Here is an 11,924-nt window from a genome sequence, read left to right on the forward strand (position 1 = left end):
CTCCACCACCGCCCCACCCTGCTGCCACCACTACTTCAGCACCTCTGCCACTGCATCTCACGCTCCTTCCTGACTCCAACCTTCTTCAAACCATCCCCTCCAACTCCCCCAGCACCCCTGAGGGCCAGGGGACACAAGACCTGCCAGCAGACAGGGTCAGTCAAACCAGCAGTAGCATCTCTGAGGACCAGCAACAACAAGATACCTCTCAGACTCCTTTGGGGATCCCTACACCTGCCGCGGTGCCGGTGGAGCCTCCCACGCCGGCAGACAAGAAGCCTGTGCTGAAAGCCACCAAACAAAAGCACAGTGAAATTGAACCAACAGACACTACCAGTGCCAACGAAGGGGAGAAGGACCTTGGTGACGAAGAAACTGCCAAGCAGAGAAACTGCCATTTGGATTCAGGTGAAGGTGATGCTACACTAACTACTGCGTGGGTGACCCTGGGGGGAACGGGAGCGGTACAACCAGGCACTGGAAACACAAATGCTCTGTTTTCTAACTCGCTGTCTATTGAGAACTTTTTTGCCATTATTCTGACTTTATGGTCATGAAGCATGACATTTTTTTCTGCCATTGCAGTACATTGTAACTGTTACTTTAAAAAAACACCAACAAAACCCAGAAGCTGTTCTGCTTCTTGTCTAAGATTAGGTTCGTTTTTAAGAATTTTCACTATGCAGTACAAAAAACATTAGAATAAAGAAATCTGAAATGGATTGTTGTTTGGCAGAAACTGGTTAAAAGGAAGAGACAGGTGCTAGAAAAACATGAGGAATAGTTTGGGGTTTTTTTTTTGCTTGATTTCCAGTGAGCTGGCAGATCACTGAAATTTAGTCCACTTTTTCCATTAGTAAGTTCCAAAGTCTGCAAGGTGAAGATAAAAACCTGTGGCAGATACTCACAGTATACTTGTTTACTGAAACACACAGATCAGACATAAACATGTTTCATCCTGTGTCATAGTGCAGCATTCATTGAGCTGTGGGTTTTCATGAAAAATGTAAAAACTACATAATCCAACATGTGGTTTACTGGAGTTCTGATCTGAGCTGTGCCGTGAGGTCCTCCTCCCTTAGCTGCTGAACTGATTCCTTCAAAAGATGTGGAAATGTTACAGTCTGAGAATGGCATTGAAAGCTCAACAGAAACGTGAATACAAAGAACACTTGATGTCTTCGCACACATAAACCAGGGCAGGATTCGTTCCTTTCTTAAATCTGTGTTGTCTGATTTCAGAGGTTTGACTCGAAAAGGAGAAGGCAGGTTTAGCCCTTTGCTGTCACAGCCTGGAGGCACCTTTAGAGCACACTGAGTGCCCCTTTGACGCCTTGTGCTTGTAAATCAGGGGGCTTCAACAGGGTCTGTTGACATTCACCCTGGACATACTGCACCGTGCCCATGGGGCTTAGGACTGCTTTGAAAATATTGATGCTCAAATTTGTGAACACATGAGCATCTTTCCCCAGAAGCTGGCAACAAAATACTGAACAGCTCGGGGAGGAAAAGCCTGTCCTACATGTGGAGCTGGTGCTCACACTGAATCTTTCGAATGAACTGAGCCAGACCAGCAAATGTGCCTGAATTTGGGGCATTAAATGCTCACAGGACAACTGTATTGTACACACTGGGACTATTAATACAAATGGTGGCATTTCTCTCCAATTTTGTTTCTACTTTTAGGCTTTTTGTACTCCTGCTGTACCGCATAATAATCTGAATATTAACAGCAAAGGTATTGAGTAGAACATCACACAGTGGCTCTTTTCTCTCCCCATGATTTACAGCTCAGGTAGCTTAGAGGCTGGTGAAAATGTTTGAGCTTAAGCAGAAATAGTGTGTTTAAACAGAGGCAGTGTAAGATAATAATGAATATAAAGGATTGTGTGTTTTTACGCTTGCCACAAAACCCCAAAAGCAGGGAGAGATTACCAGGTTCCTTCCTGTTCCAGCTCACTTTTCCTATTATTCTGATTTATCAAAAAATAGGGGGATTCTGAAATTTTCCTTTAAATTAGGGATTAGGGATCAAGTGTTCTGTGCTTTCATGATACCATTTAAAAGAACAAAAGAGCAATCTGCAAGTGCAAATAACTTCCAAACCCAGTATGGCCACATTAATGAGGAGCAGGTCTTTGTCTCAAGTTATTGAAGCCCGAAGGCCAATAACCCATATGCAGTGCTGTTGCCTTCCCTGCTTAGAAGAGTGCTGAAATGAGATCTGACTGTGGGTATCGGTGACTGGCTGGGAAGGAAGGGTGAAGCACGGCATGAAAAGAGCTTCAGCTTTCTTGTTCTGTTTCTAGCTGGAATCTGGATGTTGAGAGATATGTAGTTAAATATATATATCTCCAGCTGTTGTCTTCTGTTCAGCTACATCTGTTTCTGCAGAGCTTGAATTGTTGTGCAGATGCCAAGCCGTGTCTTCAAATGGGAAAAGCTGACTCCGGGTTAATGGTGTGGCTGCGCAGAACCCGTAGAATAACACAGCCGAGCCCTCTCTCTAATCCCTGTACTGCCTGCTGCAGAGGAGGTCGTGTGAGCTCTGTTATTAACTTATAGAGCTTATGCCAAGTAGTTTACTGTGAGAGTAAAACTCTAAAGGATTTCTTCAGGCCTGTCAGGTTGGTGTTGTTTGGCTGTATTAAAAATCTGTTTATCACAAGAGTCAAAATTCTGCTTTTCTGTAGGAGTTCAAGAAGCTTCCTCTGCCTCCGAAGATGATGCTTCATCACCAAGGGAACAACCAGACTACTTCCTGTGAGTAAAATAATGATTAAGTCTGTTGTCATTCATTGAAGCCGTTGAAGAGTCACCTATAAAAACTCTCATTTAGCTACAAAATGGAAAATTTCTCAAACAGTAATTCTAGAATAAGGGCGGGTTCGATTAAATCACCCAGCTGCCTTATTCAAGTACCTGGAAGTGTTAAATTCTGGGGTTGTCCTGTAGCTGTTGTGGGGGGAAAAAAAGAGTGTAAAAGAGTTTTTAATACACTTCAGAAGAAGACTGAAAGCATTTAATCCATTCAAGGACACAGTAAAAAAGGCACATGAAGATGCGCAGTTGTCTCTGTAGCAGTGAGGCAGAGCAGGAGGAACACTGAACGCTGACACCCCGCAGCCAGGGATGGCAACATCTACCCTGTCTGCTCACTGTTTGGTGCAGCTGTGCTGGGGAGGAGGGGAGGGCAGGCAGTTGCTGGGACAAGCCCAGCACTGCAGGGTGATGGATCAGCAAGCAGGAGGGAACCACCGCAGTTATTTCTAAAGTTCTGACATGAAATGGCCACTGACTGACTGGAAGTAACAGCAAAACATCCAGTTTCATTGTAGAATTACAGACCAAAGAGATGGAGACAACAGGGAAATCTCAATGCAGTTTGTAAATTTTCGCTGCTTCATTTTAACTACAGAGCAAGACAAAAACTTGTCTGTGGAGTTTAACCCACCTACAGTGACTGGCCTATTGCAGTCTGTAAAATCACCGATGAGCTTCCAAAGAAATTTAATTTTAGCTCTTTAGCAAGCTGTCACACACCAGAGTAGCATCCCCGTGAGCTGAAATGAACTTGCTGTATAAAAAAGCTTTTCCTTCATAACAAGTGCTAAAGAACTTAGTTTGAAATGAAACATCTCTAATAACAGGATCATCTGGTTCCCTAAATACTAGTTTAGAGTGTTAAAACTTTTCTCTCCAGGGTTTTTGTTTTTACTGATACAAAACAGAGAAATAGCTTCAGCAGTTGGGGCTTTTCCCCCGCTGTGGTACTGGTGATGGGGAAGTCGAGGGAGGCTGCAGCGGAATAACTTGGTCAATGCAACCAGCACTTCTAATAAAATGCTGTTCGAGGGGGGAATAGGGACAGTGGGGGAGGAAGAATGAGTATGGGAAGCTTTTGATGGCCCTGTAGTGCTCAGCACTGACTGAGCACCACGACAGGTAACACTGTGCTGAGCCCGACACTTACCAGCAGGGCCGTGGTGCCACATCTGCAGCAGCGACAGCACCAACCCCTCTTGTATGGACAGTGCAGGAGGAGAGGGGAGTGTGAAAACACTGCAGATTGCCAGGTTCACCAGCTCCTGCCAGAGCAGTGACACCAGCAGGGGAGGTTAGGCCTCCTGCAGTGCCCAACCTGCAATGCAGCTTCTGTCTCCATTGGAGCAATGATGGTGGCACCCAGCACCACACTGAACACAGTACCTGATGCTCCATGGACAGGCCCTGCAGGTAAGGAAGGTTAGGGCTTCACATGTCCGGCCAAGAACTCCCACCCACGTTTGATTCCCAGTCACTGCTGGGTGGAAATGAGCAGGTTCAGCTCTTTGCTGGCTGCTCTGTGTGAGTTGTGGGGTTGTTTAGAGTAATCTGATACTAAATTTGGATGCTAGAAAGTCTGAAAAAAAAAAAAAAGAGAGAAGGAAAGCAGCCGTTGTGCAAGATTTCCTGAAGTCAGTTTAGTTCTGATCAGGACTAAACACTTGAATGCAGAACTTGCTGTGGTGTCTGTGATGTCTGGAACAGTCTCACAGATCATCTACTGGCCACTGTCCTGGAAAAAAACGAGGTCGTGGTGTTTCAGATGCCTCCCTGATCATGACAGAGTCACGGAAACCTGACAGCGCCTGCGACTTCATCCAGTTTAAAGGACTTTGGTTGTTTATTCCAACTTCTCTTTCTGCCTCTAAGTGCTACATGAGTACATCCTGAGTGCAATCATAGCTTTAATATGAAGATACTTTCCATCTTAACACAAAGATTATGGCAGTCAAGGAACAGAATCACAGAATCTTGTAGGTTGGAAAAGACCTTTGATCTCCTCAAGTCCAACTGTTCCCCCAGCACTGCCAGGTCCCCACTGACCCCTCTCCCTCAGCACCACCTCCACATGGCTGGGAAACCCCTCCAGGCATGGGCACTCCACCACTGCCCTGGGCAGCCTGGGCCGGGCTTGGACAACCCCAATAGGGAAGAAATGGTTCCTCAGGGACAACCTCAACCTCCCCTGGAACAGCTGGAGGCCAGTTCCTCTCATTTTTCTGGACTTGCTCCAGCCCCTCAATGTCCTCGGAGTGTAGGGCCAAAACTGGATGCAGTATCCAAGGTGCAGCCTCACTAGTGGTGAGGAACTCAAGCATTTTAAGCAAAGTTTAAGCAAAACCAAGAGAAACAAACAGATTCATGTTTCTCCCCACTTCTACTCATTTCTTCCATCTCCACATATTGCACATGGCGAGTGCTTTGCTGGGCTCTTGTCTAGGTTAACAGTTGGACTTGATTAGCTTAAAGGTCTCTTCCAGCCACAGCAATTCTGTGATTCTGTGACTCTTGCTGTGGGATGTAACTGTGCATGAGCCAGTACTCCAGACTGTCGCTTCAGGGGTACCTCCCAAAATGCTGAAGCCACCTTTAGGTTTCTTTTAAGAACAATCCAGTGCTCCAGTCAGGTGGATATGGCCTGAGGCACACCCCTGACAAAGCTGCTGTCCATGTTCAATTTTTACTGCTCATTAAAATTAATCTCAGGGTGGTTTGAGGGATTTATCCCCAGGTGGAGGTGCCAGTGTCGTACCAAGAGAACCACAGTTTGGGAGGACCAGAAGTGTTGGTGTGGCGGCGGTGGGGAAGGACTCGCATTGCCACTTCCTCTTGGATTTGTATAATGAGCTTGATCGATCTGCTGGTGCTGATCGGAGGGAGAGGGGAATGACTGTTAAGGGTTGAGGGCCGAGGTAAACAACCCCTCGAACTCCTTAACGATCCTCCTCTGTCTCACGGAGACAGAAGAAGTTTCAAGGGAAAAGAAGAAATTCACACCTCGGTTTTGCGTTACGGAAACTGAAACAAACTTTTAATGAACAATAAATCCACACTATAGACTACTATCTATATGTACACAAACCCAGAAAAGAGAACAGGAAAAAAAAAACGAAGCAGAAGAGATTTACACAGTCTGTTCTTTTCAAGGTCAGTTCGTTGGCAGGCAGCCAGCAGCAAGGTGGGAGTGAAGGCCTCGCTTCGCTCTGGCCGGGTCGGATCCCTCTCGCGCCGGGAAAGGGGCGGCGGGGAGAACACCCCGCTGCTCTCAGGCGGAGAAAACTCAGGAGAGCTCCCTGCACGAGCAGCCGGGAGTCCGGATATCTCACCCGATTCCAGACGAGACTCACGGCGGTAATAGTTCACAGTCTGTGATCCTCGGCGATCCGGGGCTGCAGGCCCTCAGCTCTCGGGCTGGTCGTTCGCCAGGTCGGCCCCAGCCGGGCCTAGTCAGGCCTGGCCGTCTGCCAGCAGAGTATCAGGAGCTCTCCCTCCGCAACGCTGCCCGGAAGCCAAGAGAGAGATCCGCCCCCGAGCTGCTGCTTTTGAAGGCTCCCGACGTAACGTTATGCTCACCTGACCCCCTTAACCAATTAAATGCGGAATTATCGTATTTGCATGGAATAATTCTATTTGTCCATTCCCCAAAACAAGGAAGCTTCAGCTCAAACCAGGGCAATGACAGAAGTCCCAAACACACCAGTGGCTTTAGGCCCTTACAGGTTTTGACCTCCTCAGGAGGTAATGTGAGGGGGTTTTATTTTCAGGCTTCCCTTCAGTTTGTGTTTCTGGCTGTATTGCATGTGTGTCAGCAGGGTGGGCAGCAACGGAGCTGCTTTTCACTGAACTCCTAATTAGAAAAAATCTTTTACCATTTTTTTTTTTTGTGCAGGTTCTGATTTAAAGCTCTAAAAAGTAAAATATTAGCAAGTAGGTGTCACGCAAATGCGGTGGATTTCTGTAATTCCCTGAGTACATTCTGCTGACATGTAGCAGTCAAGTCAGTCTTGTCACTAATGGGTTGGAAGCTCAGGGTCTGCGCTTGGCATTCACTGTGAAATGCCCCTGGTATAAAATCATACGTTTCCTTATTTTTCACTTAGAAAATATGTGGCTGTAACCTCGCATGAGCAGCGTGAGAGTTACAAGAATGACTTCAATGCTGAGTATGACGAGTACCGGGCCTTGCATGCGCAGGTAGAGAGTGTCCTCAACAGATTCATGAAGTTCAGTGAACAACGGAAGCTCCTTTCTCCAGGGTCCAAAGAACGTCAGGTAAAGAAGGGTGAACCAGTGTGTTTCGCTGCCCTCTTCTCTCTTCCACGAGTCCCCACTTCCAGCACAGGCAGAGTCTTCAGAGCAGTTATCTGTGAAGTTCTGATGATGCGGTTTTAAAAGACTTGCCAGGGTCAGTGCCCGAGGACACATACCGGCTGTGTGGCTGGAATTACCAGGCTGGCTCAGGTTGTGCTGGCCACCACAGCATCCGGGCAAGGTGGGCGGGTGCTGGTACAGGCGGGGAGAAGATCAGCATCACGTGGAAGCCAGCAGCCACAATCCCCAGGCTTTCCTGAGCCACTGTTTCCCATTACTTTATAAACTTCACTGCAGATTTACAGCCACAACGTCCTCACCTTCCAGGTCACTGATCCTGGCTACAACTTTAGCAGAGAAGAGTGTTAAAACTCTGATCTTCTGGTTTTCCAGGCTGGAATTCCCTGATCTGGATATAAAAATCCCACATATTCCTTATCAGAATTCTTCAAATCTGTGTGCAGGCTGAGGATACTGAGTTGGCTTCTATTTAGGTTTGGAGTAGAAAGCAGCTGTGTTGGTGAGCAGAAGTGGCCAAGGGCTGGACTAGATGATTTTTAAAGGTCCCTTCCTACCCAAACCAGTCTGTGGTTCCATCAAAATCCCTGGTACTGCTCAGTCAGCGGAGGGGAAACCATGTAGAACCTGCTTAGACCCTTCATGGGCAATCTCTACTTGGTGAAGCCTGACGACACGCTGCAAAAAGCCATTCAGCCCCAGACTGTGCCCGTCAGAGCTGGCTGTGAGAGCACAGCAGCATGAGCAACTCCTTAGAGGGCATCTCCAAACAGGCGCTCCTTTTGTTCCCATTACAGGTTTAATTGGGTGCTACAGGGGACTGGGAGTTATTTTCACAGTGGTGGCTCATGGATAGGAAAATGTCATGACTAAAACTGCATGTATTTTTAGTGTTTCCTGTAAATCCGCATTTTCTGGTAATAGTGAAACGTTTTTCATTCTGTCTTCATGGTTTTTTTCTTGAAGGAGCTTCATGAGGAGATCATAGCAGAGTACCAGAAAATAAGTGAGGTATGTGTCACACTGCATTGGTCATCACCAAGACTGAGTCAGGGCTGTTTTTAAGCAAAGGACATGAAATATTAAACTCTGCGGAAATGTTCTTATGCCCTAATTTTCTTTTTATCTTTTCTTTACAGTCAAGTCCCAGCTACCATGAAGTGAAGCGTAGGTGCGAGTATCTCCACAAGAAGTTGTCTCACATTAAGGGGCTCGTAGAGCAATTTGATGAGAAGCAAGGAGAGTCATGGCACTAGTCTTCTGCTTTGAGCAGGACACGCAGATGAACTGAAGCTTATTTATTTTAAACTTAAAGATTAGATGCTTTTAGGTTCTAAAAATCGGTTTCAAACCTTTTTATTACAAGGTTTCAGTATTACCAGTCTTAACTACTTCTGTTGTTGATGTTGTTTTAAGTTAAAAGTTCTTTCGTTGTTGTGGATGTTGTTTTTATGCGTATTTGAAGCTGCTTTTTCTGGTCCCTTCTTTTCTTCAGGACTTATATTTGTCCTTTGAAACGATTTTATCAGGAGGTGCTGGAGAGCCACCACCTCTCTGATAAAATCATGCACATTTTAAGGAAATATTGTAGCAAACTGAAATACTTTCGGATAAGTATAAGCCTATATTCTGCAAACTCTTTGCCTTAAATGGTAGAAAGTTTAGAAATTTGCACAAAAATTTTTAAAAAAAAAAATCTGCTTGTTTTGGAGGGTTACAAGGGGATGTAGGTGAGCTGTTCTGTTACAACAGAAACTCACCCCTGCAACTGAGACCCGCCAGTGCAGGAGTTGCCTTAAGGTGTTTGCTCATGGGGATCTAATGTAGGTACATCACTAGCTCTGCAGCTTCCTGCTTCGCCGCAGCGCCCGGCAGCACGACTTGGCCCCGCCGGTGTCTGGGAGCATGTGGGTGTGAGCGAGGACATGTGGGTGTGAGCGTGCGTGGTGGGGAGACAAAAGCCAAAGCTGCTGCTCCACGTGGGCCAAACGCTCAGGTCAAAACAGCTGGCGAGTGCTGCTGTGGGTTTTTTTCTCTAAAACCGCAATTTCTGTCGCGGAAGATGAGAGCATTTCCATTTCAATGGTTTGTCAGCTTTAATAACCCTGGGGAGATCATGACTTTACAAAAATTATATAGAGCGATATATAGTTTTTGGAGAAGATTGTAAAATTAACCGTGTAGGTGATCTATTTATATATTACTATATAAAGTATTTTTTGAAGAGAGATGCAAAAAAGCTGTTGCCTACATGAAATAAATAGATAGTTAAAGACTTTTGTCCTAGCTGCCAGGACTCTAACAAAGAACAGATCTATTGAACTGTAAAATACTGTGATCACCAAACAGCACAAAATTCCATTTCATGCAGTTTTTTGGTACATTTTGACGTGAACCATCGCACACTTTATCATGTGGAAATGGAGGTTATTTAGTCAAAACTGAGCAAAATCCGTGTGACTCTTTACTGTGTCTGTCTTTTCCAAGCGCTGCCAATTGAGAAGGGAAGCGTTATGTTTACAAACCTGACCGTGGAGTTTCTGCCACAGGTTTGCTGGTATTGCCAGTAGACTTTTATCTCGAGCATTGAAAAAAAAGTCTTGTATCCCTGTAAACCAGGAGATGTTTGATTACCAGGAAACATTCATTCAGGGAAACGGGAGCAATGGATTTCTTGCCTTAAATTTGTGGGTTCAAAGATACTATGTTCATGGAGTTGGAACAGCGAGCGAGGAGTGTCCTCTTCTGCAACACAACAGTACTATTTCTGTTCCCTCCTCGAGGCCAGGGTGACTTTCGGTCCCTTGGAGTAGTGCAGTTGTTTTCTGCTCCACATTTCAAATGACGACTTCTCACCTCACATTCAGAGCTGCTTTAGCTGGGCTGCAGTGACTGAATTTGGGCTGGGTTACCGGGCAGTAAAGCAGCAGTGAGCATAGGCCTATGCATTCTCTGCCAGTGCGCTGCGGCTGTGCTGGTCCCCAGTAAAATCATGTGAAGTTCTTCACGCCAAGGCCCGTTTTGGCAGTTCTGTATCTAAACTGTGTGCCTGGATCTGACATGAGCTGCCGTTACGGGATAGATGGTGCTGCTGCTGCTGTCTGGACGCACTGTGATCATTCGTGGTACTGTCACTGTACGTCAGACCTAGCACAGGCAGCTGGTGATCGTTTCTGACCTGTATTCACATGCATCTTCTGGTTTACAGGCTGTGTTGATGTGGCTGCTGGAACTCAGCCCAGCTCAGGGCTCCAGCACTGCACATCAGACCCGACAAGTTGCTGGAAAGGCCTTAACTGAAGGTTTTGTTTCTGAAAGGGTTTTGTTTCTGAAGCCTTGCGGGTATTGCAAAGTAGAGCTGTAAATCTGCATGTCTCTTGTTTGCCTGGAGGTTACATTCCTGTCCAGCAAACTTCAGGAGCCTGCTGAAGGGGGGCCTCTGACTGCCCCTTGGGCTTCTACACTACTACAAGTGATTGATGTAGAGAAGGGGCAACTGTGCATGTCTCCTTCGTGGAAACTGTGGAATCTCACTACAGTTTATATTAAAAAAATAGATTGTTGGAAGGGAGGCAGTTGCCCTTTCCAGCTCGGTCTGGAGGATTGGGTTCCAATCTGCTGGGGTTCGAGAGGGAAAAACTGTGCCCAAAGTAGTCTTATTTTTAAAGTCGTAGCTGTGCTGTGAACTGTCACTTGATGCAGCTCATTTGAATGCTTTTAAGTCTCCACCTTGTCAGTCATTTTAAAAAAAAATAATACTCAAGTGTTTTGTAAAACATGTAGACAAATACTGGAGGTAATTTACTTCACCATGTTTTAAATAGAGTTAAAGTGTTGATAACTTTGCTCATTCATTGGCTTTTTTAAAGCAGTGATGCCACAACCAGTCCTCCTGAATGCGCAACTGTCGATTCGTGCTGAGTCTTTTTAGGAGTTTACTGTCATTTTCTGTGTACCTGATGGAGGAGGGATGTGGCCATCAATCCAGAACCTTCTCTTGGGAAGGTGAGAAACTGATGAAGGGAGGATGGTATTTGGAAACATGAAGGATTAAAACCAGTCTGTGAATCCTCCTTTCTGTAGAGTATTTTAAAACTGTTTTACTTGTTTCCATATAAACTGTATTAAGACTCTGTAGGTGCAACATTGTGGGGCATTTTTTTAATGAACACTTGATCCATCACGGCCCCTCAGTTCTACATCAATTTCTGTTCAATAAAGTGTTAACTTTGCAATCCTAAGACTTTGGTCTTTCCTGGAGCGGGGTGAGGGGGTTCTCCTGCATCTCTGCTAGGGGCAGCTGCTGACTCTCTGTGGGAGCACAGGGTGAGTTCTTTTGGTATGCCAGGAGTGCGTCAGCAGTGCATCACCTTGAGAACATCCTGCTGCTAATTTACGAAGCGTGCAAGAGCGCTGCTCTCAGATGTGGATTGGGAAATGAGGAAATTGTGCATGGGATGAAAGCCAGTGATAGGAGGTGATTCCATAGAGTCACAGACTGGTTTGGATGAGAAAGGACCTCATCCAGTCCAGCCCCCTGCAGTGAGCAGGGACATCTGCAACCAGAGCAGGTTGCTCAGAGACCCAAGGTCCAATCCCACCTGCAGTGGCATCAGGCATGGGGCTTCTACCACCCCGCGTGGCAGCCTGGGCCAGGGTCTCACCACCCTCAGCAGAAACAATCTCTCCCTCCTCTCTGGTCTCACTCTCCCTCTGCCAGTTGAACCCATCAGCCCTTGCCCAGTCCCAACAGCCCCTGCTGCACAGCC

The 11,924-nt window shown here is 46.2% G+C and overlaps 1 protein-coding gene across 1 annotated transcript in view; it reads left to right on the plus strand.

Moving 5' to 3' along the window:
* ELL2 (elongation factor, RNA polymerase II, 2) overlaps positions 1-8,411 on the plus strand; it is a gene marked incomplete at its 5' end in the record, with an annotated part of 17,943 nt that extends 9,532 nt beyond the window's left edge. The window contains 5 exons of the mRNA XM_010131368.1: positions 113-408; positions 2,694-2,763; positions 6,927-7,098; positions 8,122-8,166; positions 8,295-8,411. Coding sequence (XP_010129670.1) covers positions 113-408; positions 2,694-2,763; positions 6,927-7,098; positions 8,122-8,166; positions 8,295-8,411 — 700 coding nt within the window. The remainder of the gene's footprint in view (positions 1-112; positions 409-2,693; positions 2,764-6,926; positions 7,099-8,121; positions 8,167-8,294) is intronic.
* Positions 8,412-11,924: the final 3,513 nt, after the last annotated feature.

The sequence above is a fragment of the Buceros rhinoceros genome, unplaced genomic scaffold (genome assembly GCF_000710305.1).
Source record: "Buceros rhinoceros silvestris isolate BGI_N320 unplaced genomic scaffold, ASM71030v1 scaffold242, whole genome shotgun sequence".
Lineage (NCBI taxonomy): Eukaryota > Metazoa > Chordata > Aves > Bucerotiformes > Bucerotidae > Buceros > Buceros rhinoceros.